Source organism: Rhodamnia argentea, chromosome 3 (assembly GCF_020921035.1).
Source record: "Rhodamnia argentea isolate NSW1041297 chromosome 3, ASM2092103v1, whole genome shotgun sequence".
NCBI lineage: Eukaryota > Viridiplantae > Streptophyta > Magnoliopsida > Myrtales > Myrtaceae > Rhodamnia > Rhodamnia argentea.
Window position 1 is genome coordinate 34,357,326 of NC_063152.1, and position 18,399 is coordinate 34,375,724.

Consider the following 18,399-nt stretch of genomic DNA (forward strand, 5'->3'; position numbering starts at 1 on the left):
GAAATTCAGTGATCATTTTGTCTGCGACCTTGTGATGTTTTATCAAATCAATTGCGAGATGCCAAGACGTGGTGCATGGAAGTACCCGATTTGGAATCGAGCGAGGAATCATACGGGTAAAGGACAACTCTTAATCAACGAATTTGGATCCTCTGATCGCTTCTCGATCTCAAGAAATTCTTATGTGGAGATCATTTCGAGTTTACTCCAGCTCGTAATTGTGCGGGGACGACAGCGGGCTTATTCAAAGTGAGGGAGTAGTTTTGTATCAAATGAAATATAAGATGTGATCGTTTCGCGAAAAATGAAGGATTTAGTAAATATATTTCGAAAAATGATCGCTTATATTATTTGAAATAATTAATTAATAATTTATTATTATTATTATTAATAATTTATGTTTATATATTTTCGCAAACGATGAATTTTTTCTTATTCATTCATATTTATAAATGATATAAATGATTATTTAAAAAAACTGTGCTTTAATTTTTTATATTTTTTGTGAAATAAACGCGACAGATCCTTTTTTTTTATTCATGGGAAAGAGTTGTGACAAGTGGACGAACTCAATCCCCCGACGTGTCAACTTCCACCATCTTCTCAATCATTCGAGCCGCCCTTTTTTTTCTCTCTCCACAGCAAAAGACCAAAAAAATAATAAAAAATGATAAGGGGGTGGACGAATGGAGGACCTGCTGCTGCTCAGTCGAACTAGCGTCGTCACAGCAGCACGTGGAGGTTCTTCATTGGAGGTCGCGCTCCTCCGTCGTCGTCCTCGCCCTTACGTGCCTTCATCGAGTACCGCCCCGGCCTTCGGTCGCTCGGGCTTTTTTAAGAGTCTTCTCCGTCCTCTGCCCGGTCGCGGATTCTCTGCTGCAGCGTCGTCTCTGTTCAGGTCCTGCTTCCTCTGGTCATGCACGCTTTTGCTTTCGGCGACTGATTTTGGTTTTTCATGTGGCGAGTTAATCGCCGGAGGAAGGGGAATTCCGGTAGTTCGTCTTTCTCGGGCGTTTCTAGGTCCTTTGCTAGAGCGAATGGTCGAGCTTTGGATTCTCATTCTGGTGTGGTTTTGATTAGTTTTGAGAGAGGATGTGATTTGATTTCCAGTGAAGTAGAGAGTGTTGCATGCTTCGTGCTGCTTTTTTTGGAGCAGCTTTGCTACTATTTTTCCTTAATCTGAAGTTGCGATTAGATTGAACAAGTACTTCGACTGTAATATAAAAAGATCTCCTCGTGAACATTACCATGTCCCTACTTTCGAGTCAAGGGAGGATGAATCTGTGTGTAATTGGAATCATAGGGGTTGGACCGTTGAAGAAAGAAAGTAGATGGGCGAGTCAACAAGCTGGATTGACTTCCTATTGCTTCAATCTTTTTCGTATATCAAATTGGTTGTGCTGCAGCAGATTTCGATATGTAACACAGTACATTGTTTCTCTGATGTGGGGGTCCCCGCATGTCAAAAGCTCTCCTGCCATTTTCATCTATTCTCACATGTAACATGCATAATGTTTCTCTTACGTGCACACAATGTCATAAATATTGTTTCTTATACTCTTACTCTAATCAATACTCTTCGATTGGGTTTAGCATTTATGTATATGCTGGCATGTGGAAAAATAATAAATAGGTGTAGAGCAGAGTGATGCCGATGTGAATCTGTGGCATGCAGAGACGGGACGACAAAAAGTAAGAACTCGAGATTGAAACTTAAAATGACGATTCAAGAAGGTGAGGTGCTGGCTGCGGATGTCACCACAGGCGAAATGATTTTTGAGCCTATTTTGGAGGAAGGAGTTTTCCGCTTCGACTGTTCTGCAAACGATAGAGAAGCGGCATTTCCTAGTCTTTCTTTTGTCAACAGCAAGGATAGGGACACACCGATAATGAGTCATCATGTCCCTTCTTATATCCCTACTTACCACTGTCTCTCAGGGCAGCAGACTGTCAAACTTGAGGTCAGTCAACGCATGTCTTATTTCTTTCTCATGAATTAGTTGAATCACTTGTTGGTTGGTAAGTTGCACTCTCTGGACTTTGACCTTTCTGCTACTTTTGAAAATTTTGTCTGCTTGATTTATGTTTCCAAGTATGTATTGGCCGAGTCCTTTATGACATTATGTTACATATGATTTAGCTACCTGCTGGGACCAGTTTTTATGGGACTGGCGAAGTCAGTGGACAGCTTGAGCGTACAGGAAAAAGAGTTAGTCCTCTTTCCCCCACTTCCCATGCTAGCATTTGTTTTTTCTCTCCTGAATTCTCAGGGATCTCTCTTGTTGTAGGTGTTTACATGGAACACGGCCGCATGGGGTTATGGCCCAGGTACTACATCTTTATACCAATCTCATCCTTGGGTGCTAGCTGTTCTTCCGAGTGGAGAGTCACTGGGGATTCTTGCTGACACGACACGACGTTGTGAGGTGTTGTAAAACTCATACCTGGGATCACATATTGGAGTAATTTCTTGGAAGCTCCGATTTGAACTTATCTTAAGCTTGCAAGTGATATTTTCTCATGGGCAGATTGATCTGAGAAACATGTCAAGAATACAGTTCACGGCTCCCTCCTCATACCCTGTCATTACATTCGGTCCATTTTCTTCACCTGGCGCGGTTCTAACATCCTTGTCTCATGCAATTGGTAATTATGCTGCACATGTCAGCTTCTTTCCATAAGTATGCTATGCTGCTTAATTCTGCTCTCCCAATCATTTTCAATGTCTAGCAACTTTTCTATGATGCTATTTACTATGTTTAAAAAGGGTGTCAATGAATGAGCTGAACTCAAAACAAATTTTCCAAACATCTCTAATGGGCAATAGGGCAAAGGAAACAAGTAAAAAGCATGACCCAAAACACGGAAGAAGCTCATTTTGTTAGCTCACTGGACACTTTGAGTTTAAACGCAAGGTTTTTGTGCTTCCGGTACTGCAGATTGTACCACTTTTATTTGGTCCTTTTCGTTTTCTGGACAAGTGATACTTCAAATTCTTAGAATCTTTTCTACAGACGTTCTCTAAACTTTAAGATTTTGATTTCAACATTTGATGCCAAAACACTCTAGGCATGTTTACTGCTTTTTACCACCATGTGCCTCTTATTACAAGTATAGGCTTCATTTAAGTGGTTTTCCTGAGGAGTAAACATGATACGCTGTCAGAATTACAGACACAGAAAATTTGAATGTATTCATTTTATCAGGATATCATGCATAATCCTTGTTACCATGAGCTCTCTGTTTTTCCTGTCTTTAAATGAAGAAAAAGCTTGAAGCTTATGAATGAAGTTGTCAAATAAATATTTGTTTTTCTATGACTTTTCTTATCTCAAGAAACACCCATCCGTGGATTTCTAGTTTAGTACTAAATGGATTTTAGAGGACCACCAGAATGACCGGACAATCTTCTTGATAGTCTGTTTATTACTGTTATCACTTGAATTAATGACATAGCTTGCATACATCGTCAGGAACTGTGTTTATGCCGCCAAAGTGGTCCTTAGGCTATCATCAATGCCGCTGGAGCTATGACTCTGATAACCGAGTTCGAGAGGTCAGCCCTTCTGATGCATCTTGCTTGCTTCTACAATCTTTCCTCCTCAACCCTCGTTTCCTTCTACCTGATTTAATAACAATTCATGAGTTAATGCGTGATAATTCTTCAGCTTAAATTTTTATCCATTTATTGCAGATCACAAGTAAATTCAGAGAAAAGAAGATTCCTTGTGATGTCGTATGGATGGATATAGATTATATGGATGGGTTTCGCTGCTTCACTTTTGACAAGGCATGGACTCCTGCTTTGTGTTAACCCTGTTATTGCCTTGTTTGGAAAAATTACAGATTACCTTCCTCTAAGTAGGTCCAATTTAACATCATCTACCTCTCTTTCAGTAGGTATCAAACCACTTGCAACTTATGGCTGGCTGAAAATTCACAGTTTTAGCCAATTTCAAAAAGACGTCACATACTTATAATTAAAATTCACCTGAAACAGAGCATAACTACATATCTACATCATGAAAGTTCACCTGAAGCAAAGCATATATCTACATCTACATGTAAGATGTGAGAATTTTGTCAAATATGAGTGAAGATCTGTTTCCAATCTAGGAATAATCTTGAGGAAGATGGTGTTATCATTTTGGAAGTGAGGTAGGTTGTGTGGAACATGTTGTTGGTTAATACACTTTGGAGGCACTGCAATGAACAGTGCTCTTATGATATTCTATTTTCAACCTTAGGTACTGTGCTTGATGCAGAAATGCCACGCATCTCTGTTTTGTCCATCGCTTCCATACATTCAATCCACTGAGTCCTTTTAGATTGGTGGTCACTTTATGTTCGAAGCCTCCCAAGTGCATTCGTGTCTGGGACTTCTGGCTTGGCTAACTTGTCTAGTAGTACAAGGACATAGGATCAATGCTTAGTAAGCAGTAGACACCTGTCTACTAAATAAAGAGTGCTATTTTCAGCATGGAAGCTGAAACAGAGGATTTACTTTCAGGACTGCTTCTCCGATCCAAAATGTTTGGTAGATGGTCTCCACGAAGATGGTTTCAAAGCCATCTGGATGCTTGATCCTGGTATCAAATGTGAAGAGGGGTATTTTGTCTATGACAGTGGTTGCAAAAGCGATGTCTGGATCAAAGCAGCAGATGGAACTCCATTTGTTGGTACCTTGCTGTCTTTCATTGTGGTTTTGGCTAGTCTTTGTTGTTGTCTATTTGGTTTTGATTTTGCCTTCACGTTTTCTCCTTTTTTGTAGCATTTCAAATTTAAGTAACCCCTAAAATCTTTCCAAACATACTAATGTTTACATGCTGTATCATTTGGATTTAGCTGAAAATAAATCTACATGTATGCATGTATGTGTGCAAAATTCTGGAAGGAAAAAATTGATCAGACAATGCTGAGTAACCGTTTGCTTGTCAGGGGAGGTGTGGCCTGGTCCTTGTGTTTACCCTGACTTTACACAGTCAAAAGTCCGTCACTGGTGGGCTCAGTTAGTTCAGGATTTCATTTCTAATGGAGTTGATGGTATATGGAACGATATGAATGAACCAACTGTCTTTAAGGTAACTAGTACTTTTAGTTTCTGTCATTTTCTCTTGTTGAACTACGGCTTACAACTTCTCTGTCAGTCTGTGACGAAGACCATGCCGGAGAGCAACATTCATAGGGGAGATGATGAAGTTGGAGGTGTCCAGAGTCACTCACACTATCACAATGTATGTTTTCCAGCCTTTTTCCATTTGTTGTTTTTGTTTCACATTTTAGATTTATATGGAAATAGATATTAAGCGATTTTGTAATGCATCCGCCATGATTGTACTGGAAAAGCAAGGGGTGCCAAGAGTGAAAGAATGAGTTGTTGATTTGGGGTCCAGTGCTAAATGCTTTCTATTGAATATAGTAGGATAAAATATGTTTTCCAGCCTTTTTCCATTTGTTGTTTGTGTTTCACATCTTAGATTTATACGGAAATAGATGTTAAGCGATTTTGTAATGCATCCACCATGATTGTACTGGAAAAGCAAGGGGGGTCGAGTGAAAGAATGAGTTGTTGATTCGGGGTCAAGTGCTAAATTCTTTCTATTGAATATAGTAGGATAAAATATGATAACTTCCGGCTTTCCACATATGTAGCACAAGCAATGTCATGCTTAGAGTTTTGATTGCTTTATAATAGCTGTAGATTTGGTGTCATATTATAAAAATGGTGAGGCTGGTAGAATGAAAGAGTGCCTTGTTTTCCACCTCTTTGTCTGAGGATCTTCTCTGCCAAATTTGCATTGTGCACTCTGACAGCTTTCTTTCCCCGCGACCTAAGTATTCTCTTCAATGTATACAATCCCAATCAAACCATTAAATTCAAGAAAGCTGAGACTGAGCTAGTGGAAGAAGAGTTCTTTATTTGTAAAGCATTAGCAATACCACCATCGCAAGATTAGGCAGGGGGTTTATCTTTTGATTGTTTGGTACTTTCATCATTTACAGGATTGCATGCATCCTTCACAAAACACATATATGCGTTTGTTGAAATATTTCACACAAAACTAATTGGTGGTTCCATAATTATGGTACCAACATTGTGAAGAGATGAGCAAACAATTGTAAGGTTTTCATTCATCAGTAAGTTTGCTGTCTGAAGGATAACAGGACTGAAGAAAATTATCACTTTTGTAGCTCCGGGATAGACATATGTGGCTGATCACATTAATCAGCAGTCCAGTGATATGGAGATTGAAATCAAGTGTTTTATTTGCAGTAATCTGACAGTGGAATGAGTTGTAAACTTGAACCTAAAACATGTAAGATTCGAAAGAGAACCACAGTATTGGAGATTATATCAGTGTAGAACTTTGGTTAAGTTAGTCTTATCTTTATCAAACAATAAGCCATGCAGGTTCTGAGATTGCATGAAGAACGAAACAGCTTATCAAGAACTTCCAAGCATTAAAAGGGAAAACAGTAAAAAATTGCTTCTATCAAAATCTCAAAGGGCAAAGTGAAATGAAGAAAAGGTTAATTTTGTGATTCTGGCTTGCATGTGCAATCCACATTGCTTGGTTTAGTCCTCTGATGCTCCCTACGTAATTTTTGAAGGCTTATACTTATCTATAGCTCTAGTTTGAACCTTCACGTGGAAAGCCAAGAAGTGAAGAAGACATAAGGAAAAAATACAGTAGTTCAAGGCGTTACAATGATTGGCAATTTTACCAGATTGGGGTTATTGCTGTTCTAGTGTAGTAGGAGAAGAAGATAGAAAAGCTACTTCAAATGTACTCACAATTAGAAAATCAAATAAGTAGTTCTACTCGTTTCCTTTATTTTGTGACATTATTGTGAGAGGTCGAATATTTTTGGTGATAATTCCCAAGAATTTCCTTGTTATAGATGCCTGTGACAAATATTACATCCTATCTATCTTGCTGACGTGTAAACATTGATCATGTAGCTGGTACTCTTGTTTTTGTCCATAAAAATCTGGTTACTCAGTTTTTCCATCCCTGTTGCAGGTTTATGGGATGCTGATGGCTAGATCTACGTATGAAGGCATGAAATCAGCTAATGAAACCAAGCGTCCTTTTGTCCTTACTAGAGCTGGATTCGTTGGTAGTCAGAGGTATGCAGCTACTTGGACTGGTGATAACCTTTCAAACTGGGAGCACCTGCACATGAGCATCTCAATGGTACTTCAGCTGGTAAGTGAATAATGTAGGCTATGCTGCTTGTTTTTGCGTGAAGAAATTTGCTTATGGTTTGCACTGAACTTATTTATGGATTACTTCAAGGAAATGATGGTAGCAAATTTAGGTCTTTCCTTCCCATCTTTTATACACAAGGTGGAGATCAAGTGTCTATAAACATCAGGGTAATTATGATAATATAACTGCAGTGTGCAGCATGGACATAAAAATTTGGTTTTCATCATCAATCATGCGGTAATCATTGCGCATATCATCAAAGAGAATGAGCGAGCAGTAACCTTTATTTGTATTTCCCTACATAGGTGATGCTCCAACATTGTTTAGGTATAGTTGTTATACGCCATGCTGCCACTTTGATTTAAATAAGTAAGCTTGCATTGGACAAGGCATGACAAAGTAACTCTGAATAATTGAGTTCTACTGTTTGTGGGACACTCTTCGCAGAATTAATTGTCAAATGTCTTTTAAGCAATTTAGACCTTTGAAGCACTGGAGCCTGGTTTTGTTTGCCCTCACTTTTTTATGACTTTAACTGCGATTTTTATCAACTTTGGATTCCAAATAGATGGGTTACTGCAAGCTTATCCATGCATTTATGCACTCTTTGAATAGAAATCCATGTTTTGAAAGATCCTAGCTTTTAATGTACAGATTTTGAACTCCCGTCAACAAATTTGATGTGGTGTTTCTCAGAATAGTTCACACGACGGATATTCCTCTATTGGATAACGTGTCCTGACTATTCTTAATTCTGTTCAGGGTCTCAGTGGTCAACCACTTGCAGGACCTGATATTGGTGGATTTGGAGGAAATGCGACACCCAAGCTTTTTGGAAGGTGGATGGCTATAGGTGCAATGTTTCCATTCTGTCGTGGACACTCTGAAATTGACACCAATGACCACGAACCTTGGTCATTTGGCGAGGAGGTTTGTGCTCCTTTTCTTGGTGACATGCTAATGTCATGTGCATGACCTTTTTCCTGATGATTTTTATTTCATTGATTCAAATTGAATTCTCTCCAATCTAAAGCACTTCTGTCACCTGACCTTGCTCCCAGTTTTTTGAAAGAAAAGGTTTCCCTCATCTGTTACTGATAGACCCGTTGAGAAAGACACCAAATTTCTTAAATGACTATGAAAGACGTGAAATAAATCATGTCTCTCAGTCCTTAGAGAACCTCTGGTCCTCCCTTTCTTGTAAAATATATGAAATCACGACTAATTTAGCATGCTGACTATCTAGTATCAGATTCTCTACCTTCCTATCGCTGGAATGTATAGATTGCTCTAATTGTCATGAGCACTTATTTTGTAAATTCATTGGCCCCCTCAGAAGATCTTATAGACTATTTTCTTTTTTTTTCTCTCTTGCACTAGTGTGAGGAAGTCTGTCGCCTGGCACTGAAGCGGCGCTACCGCTTTCTTCCCCACATATATACTCTTTTCTACATGGCTCATAAAATGGGCACTCCCGTGGCAAGTCCAACCTTTTTTGCTGGTGGGTTCGCATGGTGTTAAATAGCATTCTTCCCTTCTTACTACATGTATCACTGTTCTTATTTGCATAGGTATCTAAGCATATACAAGTTCTCGTGCAGATCCCAAAGATCCCAGGTTAAGGACACTGGAAAATTCATTTTTATTGGGGCCACTCTTGGTTTGTGCAAGGTTATCCTCTCCTCTATAAAAGTTAAAAATTTTGACCTTGCATGTGTCATGAGGAACCTGAGCTCCTTGCTGCTGCTCCACATTTTATTGTAGTCACTAGTGTCTTTCCCTTTTCTTTTCTCTTTGCTGATCTAGGTTAAGGACACTAGTTTAGTCACTAGTGTCTTTCCCTTTTGCATATTTAATAGGCTATAATTGCTGTCCATGTCTTATGTAGCTTGATCACTTGACATATCCATGTTTCTGCACGTGTGAACATATGTGAACAGTATAATATCAAGGTTCTCATCACTAGCGGACCTGGAGGGGCTGGTGGTGGCCCTCACCCCCGTAGGCTTAGTTAGCCATTGCTTCACACGAATTGCATAGATTTCCTACTTAACTATGTTTTTCACATTTGAGTGTACGTGTCCCACAGTGAGAGGGAAAGCCCTAACAATAAGAGATTGATTAGGTTAATGTACCGGTACTTTTAACTTCATGTCTCACTTTTAAAGGTCTTCTGCATTTTGTAGCATTGTCGATAAGCCATCTGGAAAGTTAATGGGATCAGTTAGCAAAAGATGTGATGGTTATCAAGTCTCGAGTTTGTTCTTATTAGTCCCCAAAATAACAGATGATTGTCTGGTTTCTTTGGCCCAAGTTTCTAGGTCTTATAGATGGTTCTGTGACGGTTTAATAGATTGTATTTAAAAAGGCTTTAAGCTGAGCATCAATCCATATGCATCTGCTAATGTCTTTTAATCTTCATCAGCTCTATGCCACATGAGGAATCAAATGACATGCAGCATGTGTTGCCCAAGGGTACTTGGCTGACCTTTGATTTCGATGATGCACACCCGGTACCACAAGTTCTTAGTTTCTCTGTAATGCTCTGCATGTTACTGGTTTGCCGGCAGTTAATGTTATTTTGCTTTAACTTGACAGGATCTGCCCTTATTATTTCTACAAGGTGGGTCAATCATTCCCTCGGGCCCTCCCCACCAACATGTTGGTGAAGCTAATCTTTCAGATGACTTGATGCTCCTCGTGGCTTTGAATGAACACGGTATATCTCTTCCACTTGATATTTCTTGTGTGACTCGAATTTTTCTAGGGTAGTGTTGCATCTATGGTTTTGATTATAGACGGGTCGTGAACATATTTTACTAGTGAAAATTCATATTTGGAATGCGTCAAATCACTGATTAGAAATCTAATTATCATTGCCCATCGCTTTCAATTGAAAGTTTTACTGTTTCCTCTATGATTCTCATAATTTAGCGTTATGTTGATTGTTCGCAGAATGACTAATGACAAAGTTGCTCAAGCTTAGAACAACTTAAGCATGTCATTAAGTGATTTAATTTCTCAATATTGTTAAAAAAACTTGCTAAATTGTGTCCGATTGTTTTCTTTCCGTCTTTCCAATAACTAAGCTTGTCTAATTCTGTATTTTCCTATCCTGTGACATGCTCCTTGGTCACACACTATCGTTGACAAGCATCAAAAACTTTTTCCACAAAAGTTCTCAATTGGTACTGTATAAGTTGATGGCAAAGTGAGGCAATTAGTTTACATTTTTGTTGCTATTAGGCTGAAGTCAAAATGCACTTGGAAGAGAAGCTTTTTATTAAGAGAAGACTGGTTTAATATTATCCACTCTGATTTGTATCTTTCCTGGCTAACAGGGACCGCGAAAGGCATTCTTTTTGAAGATGATGGTGATGGATATAAGTATTTGGAGGGAGAATATCTGCTAACTCATTACATTGCTGAACGTGAATCTTCACAGGTTACCATAAGGGTGTACACAGAAGAAGGTTCGTGGAAGAGGCCAAAACGTCGTCTGCATGTACTGCTGTTACTAGGTGGAGGGGCAATGGTAAATTCCTTTTTATAAGGAAGGACGCTTGTTTTATCTGATTTAAGAACTTGTTATTAAGCACCATTGGAGTTCTTATTTGGAAATTCTGAGCAATTATGATCACACACAGGTTGATGCATGGGGCATGGATGGTGACACTATCCAAATTACGTTGCCTTCAGAGCACGAAGTGTCTAATATGGTTGCTGCAAGTGAGAAGAAATATAATGCACGCTTAGGTAATGCTAGTTCAAGTTGGCAATGATGTGTGTATGTCTCTGAGGATGCATTCATTACTTTTCCAGGCAAAATAGAATCGTGTTGTGCCATCAACGTGGCTGGACCTCTCTCATTATCGAGTTCTTATCAAACCGATTTCATGAGTTTATGTTGATATCTATTTTTTTTTTGGGTCTGGATGTTACCTATTCCTGTTGTGGGTTTAATTGGCTTTTTCGATGGAAAACAGATACAAATTTCCATTTTGACATTGGTAGAGTAAATATGCTATCCGTAAGAATTGATTCATTCTGTGAACATGTCAACAACTTGGAACTTTAATATTTGTTTATCAATCCTAAATGCAAAGTGAAATCATGAATTATGGTTTGGAAGAAATACTTTGTGCTAATTCATAATCACACAGAGGAAAGTTGCCTCCCTGATGACCACTCACACTTGTTTCAATTCCTTACTGATTGCCATGCATCAACTTTGAACAGTATATGGATGATATTTCCAGGACATTCTTTAGAAATTTTTTGCTGTTGGAACATTACTGCACATCCTGTAGCAGGTTTTCTGACTTTTTGCTGATATTTGAGGAAGGTGGCTCCTCCTTGACGGGGGATATTGTTGACACCTAAATTTTGGTTAATTCATTTATGAAAAATTTGCACAAAAATTAGGGACTAACCTTAGTCTCTATCAAAAATATTTATATAGTTTGCATTTACTTTAGCATCGCATTATATTTGAATTGAATCGAACTAGCGGTGATCGGACGCGAGTGGATAATTACGAATTTAATTAGTTGGACAAGACTCGTGATGGTTGGAAATTTGACTAAGCTCATGTAGTAGAAAAATCACGTGGAGGGCAAGGGTTGGAAGGTCTGCATTATTTGATCAAATTTGGGGAAAATAAAAATATAATCCTTGAAATTCTTAATTGCGTCAAAATAAGATAATGATATATTTTTTGGGTTTCAAATAAGAAGAGGAGATCGGCCATCGTCAGCAAAAGGAAATGAATATCACATGAGACAAAATATTGCACGTGGAGGAGGCCTGCTTCTAGATGAATTATAAATGTATCCACGAAGAAGAGAATTTGGTTCAAATATTCTGTAGGAGATAAAAAAAAATCTGATTTCCTTGCCTTATTACCTCAGACCCTCATGCCTATAAGAAGTTCGTTCACAGTGCTTCGATTGGGGGGGCGGTGGAATTCTTCTAAAAAAGAACGTCGAGAGCTATTGGCGAGAGAGAGGAAAAAAAAAAACTATCTTTTCTGCTTATATGCTGAAATCCACGTGAGAAAGGGAGGGGTTTTGAGGGAGTTTAAGGGAGGGCTTTTGAGGGAGTTTAAGTAGTTCGAAAGTTTTCTCTTCAAGGGGCGAAACCCTCCTTCGAGCCAAGCTCCCTCCGTGTGCCATCCTTATCCTTCCTGTCATCACCGCTGCATTGCCACCGACGTTGCAGCATCGTCCCAGCGTCAACTCTGTTCCGAAGTAGCCTGTTATAGCACGACGGGGGTCGAAGAACCAACTGCTGATCATCACCATCCAAGCTGCTGTCCCGACGTAATCGAAGTGCGACCTGAACGAGTCCAAATTCTTGTCCGGGTGAAACGTTTTCGCAGCTGTCCAAGGCGAATCTGTGCTGCTGTTTATTCTTTGTTTAGCTGCTACTGTGTGCCAAAATCCTTACTGTTTGGTGCTCATTTGTGCTGGAGTTTGGCGTACGAAGTCCCTGTGATTTGGTGTTGATTTAGCTGTTGTTCAGAGCTGATTTAATTGCTGTCCAAAACTGTTTTAGCCACTGTTTGGGTCCAAAACAGTGCAGTTTTTGGTGTTTTCTTTGACAATTTTCAGGGTTGGTTATATTTACTGTCCGGGATCGAGTACCCCATATTTAGGAGCGGAACACCTGTCATTTGACACCAATCACAGCTCGAAATTGGTTGCTGTCCAGAGTCCGTTTGGGCTTGCGTGATCCTTCCCTAGGTGCGCACAAGTTCCTCGCCATTTTGTCCAAGAAAGCTTGCTTGGTGCTACAGTTTTCTGCTTCAATTTTCGAAATTAGGTAATTATCTAATCTCATGATATTCTTAGGATATTTTCTTAATCTGAATATTTTGCTGCATATCTTGAGAAATCATTTTGCAAGATTGAGATACCCGAAAATTGCTTGATTGGGAAGATTGTATGTCAAAAATCGAATCCTGGATATCTTGAATATTTGATTGCAAAATTGATTGTTTGAATTGCCCTACTTAGAAAATTGCATTAGAAGTTTTGAATATTTCATTGCTTGAGTTGGAAGATTGCACGTTATTTTTTTGGAAGAAATTCGGAATATATCTTGCAATATATCTTGTCTTTAATTTGGGAAGATTATATCGTAATGCAAATATTTTGAGATCTTGGTGATAATCTTGTGGTAATCCAAAAATCTTTTTCAATATACTCAGGGTACCAAAATATTTCAAAATGTGATCGATTAGGAATTTCCTAATCCGCAACCGCGTACATGGGAATAAGTCTATCTATCGGGCTTTAGATGGAATTATTTCCATAGCGGGAATTTCTAATTTTTAGGGTCGAACTGTCAGGCTTCGGACCGAAACTTAATTCGAAAGAAATAGCGGTAATTATCCTTTCCATTAAAAGATTTGCAACTTTAATTTAAATTCATTCATAAAAACTTAAAATCACAAAAAAAAAAAAATCAGAAAAATTCAATAAAAGAAACAAATCGTGCATGTCTCATGTTTAATTTTCATGTCACAAAATCTCAGAAAATAAAAAAAGGATGTAGCAAGATATGGTTTCTTAAAAACCACGTCTTATCACTTTTTTAGAAAGATAGGATTTTCTAGAAATCTTATCTCATGGATTACATTCAATAAACAAGATCTTGGGAATCCATTAGGATAGATATTAAAAGATGCGGACATAGGGTTAAGATATTTTCTTAAAAAAATTTTGGAATTAATGCAAGTTAAATCCGAAAACTTTAAGATGATCTTGAACCAATTCACTCTCATTTTCCTTTAATTTTTTAATTTCGAAAATACATCAAAAATACAAATAAATAAATAAAAAGAAAACCCAAAAATTACACCTTTGAACCGCAAGTCATAATTCATCAAAATTGTCAAATCAAACTTTTTTTCATGAAATTGGTACCGTAAGGGCATTAATTGAAAAATTAATGAAACCAAGTCCCGAACTTAAGATCTTTGGTTTGCAGAAATAAAATAGTTTTCTCCCACTATTTTATTTAGGTTTCTAATCAACCTACCAAGAAATGATTAGTGGCGGCTCCGAAAAATTAAAAAATCTTTTGAAAGATAATCATTTGAACCATAAGTCACGATTTGGTAGAACTTGGGAGAGTTCGAGCTAAATTAATTAATCTAATTAATTTGGCAATCCATTAACCTAAAATTGGAAAACCCGATTTTTTTTTTAGGTCGTGACAGCTTGGCGACTACGCTTGGGAATAGCTTGAATTTTTTGAAAATTTAAGTAGGATTTAGACCAAGATTTTTCGTGGGAAATGCACTTGGTTTGGCAATCTTGCTTGATTTTTAACCCTTAGGTGTTAAATGGTTTTGCGGAATGGGAGTTATAAGGGGAGAAGTTTGTGGCTAACCCCTTGTTTTGTAGGCTTGGTGATGCGAATTCTTGATTTTTATTCTTTGAACTATTGGAGCGCCGATTGCTTTTAAATGTCGTGCATGCATTAGTGTAATTGCACTACACCACATCAATTTGTGATCGGACCCGGGTCACCCAATAGTTTTAGGATGGTATTTAAGTGGTTCTTTAACCTTGGCGTTAAGGCTTCGCTAAAGGTTATCCCACTTGGATCCCGAAATCTCTCAAAAAATGGCTCAAGGGTCATTCTCATGCACGTGAGGCTACGATGCATGGGCTTTGCCTTTGTCGACCGAACCAAGCCGAAGTGAATGGACCCGACTAGTCATGATTATGTATGCGAGGCGGCGACTAGTCATGATGAAAGTGCGCGAGTCTGCGACATGTCGTTCCGTCTGTTACTTCAATTTGCTAAAAGAATTAAAATTGAATCTATGACTCACGTGCATGTCTTTGTGTTTGCCATTTTCTCCCCAAATGTGGTAATTTCTTGAAACTTATTTATTTTTTTCCTTATCTTATTTTGGGTCGGTCCGTGATTTAGGTTGATTTATTCAATATTTTTATGGATCATTGGATATTCTTGATCTTGTTTAAATTGATCTTTTGGTCTTCCTTAAAAAATTTTGTCATTCGAATTGGCCTACAAAGTCCGCACAAAAAAAAAAAAAAAAAAATTCCGGGATCCTAATCTATCACCTCAAAAATTCAACATGTGTCCATAAATCTTGGTATTGTTTCGATCAATTTGTAAATTAACACAGATTTTTCCTTAAAAGGGGACAAAATTGGAATTTTGCCTGACTTCGATTTAGTAATCACTACTTCGTGTTTTGAGGTCTAGATAGGTGTCATGGACCGACTCGTTTTTCTCATACATTATGTTCATTTTGATGGTTTCTTTTTTAGGTAACATATCACGGATCCTCCACACCCTTACAACACTCGCTCTAGGACAAGACAAATGGCCGAGCAAGCTGAACTGTTGGCCCGGATGGAGCAAAAAATGAAGCAACAAATGGAGGAGCAAATGAAGGTGGTCAACGACCGGATGGCCCAAATGAGATTAATGATGGCTGAACTCATAACCGGTCAACGACAATCGCCGGCTGCCCCAGTAGCACCTACGTTTCAAGCCCGGACGAGCTTTGATCCCCGGATAACCGCTCAAGGCGATGGGACCTATGATGGCATGCCTCCCCTTGAAGATGTTGTTTTACCTGGAGTTACAAACGCCGTCCCACCCCCCGTGAATGTTATCCCACCCGGAGTTCGGGGCACAACTCAACCTTTTGGGTATACCGGTTTGCCCACGGCTCGGATCGTCACACCACCCTTGATGACCATCCCTCAACCCGGAGGTACTATCGGGATAATGAATGACGAAAGTGCCAAGCTCTTGGCCAAGATGGACCGGAGGCTGCGAGAAGTTGAGGGGACTCAGAGCATTGCCCCAATCGACTTATCGGTATTTACCGGGGTCCGGGTGCCGGATAAGTTTAAAATGCCGACCTTTGAGAAGTATGAGGGAACCTCTAATCCGATCCAGCACGTTGAGATGTACCAAGGTTTGATGAATAAGTATGTCTCCAACGGTCCGCTTATGGTTCAAACGTTTCGGGCTAGTATGAAGGGTGCTGCTATGCGGTGGTATACCAACCACAAAATCAACCGCATGGATTCATGGGAGGATGCAGCAAATGCTTTCATTAAGCATTTTAAATTCAATTTAGATGTCACGATCTCTCGTGAAGACCTTGAGTGGACTGAGCTGAAAAAGGGGGAGACCTTGAAGGAGTACGCAACTCGATGGAGAAATATGGCGGGACAGATTATGCCCGAGCCACCGGAGCGAGACTTGATGAAGCTGTTTGTATCTACCCTCCCGCGAGCAATTCGTTCGCGCATGCTGGTTACGGCAGTCCGAACATTTAGCGAGCTCATTTCTATGGGAGAAGAAATTGAATCTGGACTAAAGAAGGGATGGTATGGTGAAGCCACTTCTTTTGGGAAGCGATTTTCTGGTAAGAAGGATAAGGATCACGCCCCCGAAGTCAATATGACTTATGTCCAGAAGGTACCAGCTGAGGTCCGGAAGATGCAGGTTGCTCCTCAACGGACATCGGGCTATAGTCGTGAGAATCGGAGGACGAATCGGCGCAAGAACCGAACGTTTACTCCACTTCCTGGTACACTTTCCCAAGTCCTGGCCGTCCTACGCAAGAAGGGTCCGTTGTCCTCTGAACCCCAACGTCCCAATCCTGCGAAGTATCCTAGGTATGATCCTACAAAGAAGTGTGACTATCATTCCAACGAACGGGGTCATTCGGTCGATGATTGTCCCGTGCTCAAGCACCGGATCCGGGATCTACTTGAGGCTGGAACATTTGCATTTCAACCAACTAGTAAGCCCAATGTTCGGAGCAACCCGCTACCGGATCATTCGGGCGATATTTGAAGAGTCACCAATGGAAGTGGTCGCTGGTCAAGAGCAAGCATTTTTTAGTCTTTTCATCTCCCCTGTGAGGGAACCTTTGCTACATTTTAGAACTTTCCTTTCTATTCCATGTTGCACTTTAGGATTTATATTGCAATGAAATGTAATTTGATTGATTTATTATCAATAAAATTACAAATGTTTTTCATAAATTTTGGAATTTCGTCGAAGTATGCCAAACCAACCCCATGACGATAACCAACGATTGAAAATTTATCATTTATGGTAAGTACCGAGGGTTGGGCTTCTGAAGAATTCTCGTCCCGAGGTTTTGAAAAGAAAAAAATTTTAAATTTTTTTTTTCATAAATGATTGGCATGCGGTTTAACCCTGTTTGTCTTATTAATCTATTTACTATGTATATCGGAATTAATCCAGGGGTAAAGAGGTAGATTCTTAACTTTGACTATGCATCGGCCCGGTGGATCCTGGGGTGGCCCCACACATGAACGTCGAGCTTTAAAGCAAGCTAGAGATCCCTAGCTAATCTCGGTTCATCGGGCAACCAAAGTTGATCCATGCTTCACCCTCAATCGTTCCACGTCGACCAATTGAAAGCGGGGCAAAGCCACGACGGCCCTATCTTAAAGGGAGTATCTCTTACCAAGTTTGATCATTCCTTTTAGAAATGACCCTCTATTTTCTCCTTTGCGGATACCAAGTTAGGAAGCGTGACTTTGATTGCTACCACAGAAGCGGACTAACAATTGGGGATATTTCATTTTATTCTCCAATCTCCACTCATGCACATTCTTCTTGTGCGGGATCAAGCACAGAAATAATTCACCGGACATCCGACTTCCAACCTATGCCAAATCTGGGGGGCAATTCTATAGGTCACCCACTCAAGCAAGATCCATCCTGATTGAAAATGGGGCAAACCCAAAGTGAACCCCCAACCTATAAAAGGGAGTATTTCTTCTTCAACTTATTCGGTTCTAAGGGTAACACTTTTTCTTGCGGGGGCATGCAACCGACATGACGGTCGTCCCAAGTAAACTATCAAAGCTTCAAAATCCCTCATATGACTTGCCTCATGCATATCTTGGGGCAATCTAGAGCCCCCATTCTTGAAGGCTTTGTATGATCCGAATATGCTAGTATTTTTCGTATGAGCTTTTCATAGCACCAGTCATTGTTGCATTTTGCGTGCCTAAAAGGCGTTCACATAGTGAAAAATTCGATACATGATTTTGTCATCTTGCCAACCTTTATTGAGAGGAGGATTTGATCGGGAAGTCTGTTTCGCTCTTGATAAATGATCATACTGAATGAGAAACGTTAG

At 39.5% G+C, this 18,399-nt stretch overlaps 1 protein-coding gene across 2 annotated transcripts in view; it reads left to right on the plus strand.

Moving 5' to 3' along the window:
• The first annotated feature begins 680 nt into the window (after positions 1–680).
• LOC115732548 (alpha-glucosidase 2-like) overlaps positions 681–18,399 on the plus strand; it is a 29,129-nt gene continuing 11,410 nt past the window's right edge. Inside the window, exons 1-18 of one of the 2 annotated variants that reach the window (XM_048276547.1) lie at positions 681–898; positions 1,676–1,961; positions 2,141–2,209; positions 2,289–2,426; positions 2,529–2,646; positions 3,474–3,556; positions 3,695–3,790; positions 4,511–4,679; positions 4,939–5,081; positions 5,148–5,234; positions 7,026–7,211; positions 7,977–8,144; positions 8,595–8,715; positions 8,816–8,885; positions 9,640–9,727; positions 9,813–9,933; positions 10,556–10,749; positions 10,862–10,970. In XM_048276547.1, coding sequence (XP_048132504.1) covers positions 687–898; positions 1,676–1,961; positions 2,141–2,209; positions 2,289–2,426; positions 2,529–2,646; positions 3,474–3,556; positions 3,695–3,790; positions 4,511–4,679; positions 4,939–5,081; positions 5,148–5,234; positions 7,026–7,211; positions 7,977–8,144; positions 8,595–8,715; positions 8,816–8,885; positions 9,640–9,727; positions 9,813–9,933; positions 10,556–10,749; positions 10,862–10,970 — 2,458 coding nt within the window. In that variant the 5' untranslated portion in view covers positions 681–686. Of the gene's footprint in view, positions 899–1,633; positions 1,962–2,140; positions 2,210–2,288; positions 2,427–2,528; positions 2,647–3,473; positions 3,557–3,694; positions 3,791–4,510; positions 4,680–4,938; positions 5,082–5,147; positions 5,235–7,025; positions 7,212–7,976; positions 8,145–8,594; positions 8,716–8,815; positions 8,886–9,639; positions 9,728–9,812; positions 9,934–10,555; positions 10,750–10,861; positions 10,971–18,399 lie in introns of both variants that reach the window. The other variant, XM_048276548.1, reaches the window with a different exon arrangement.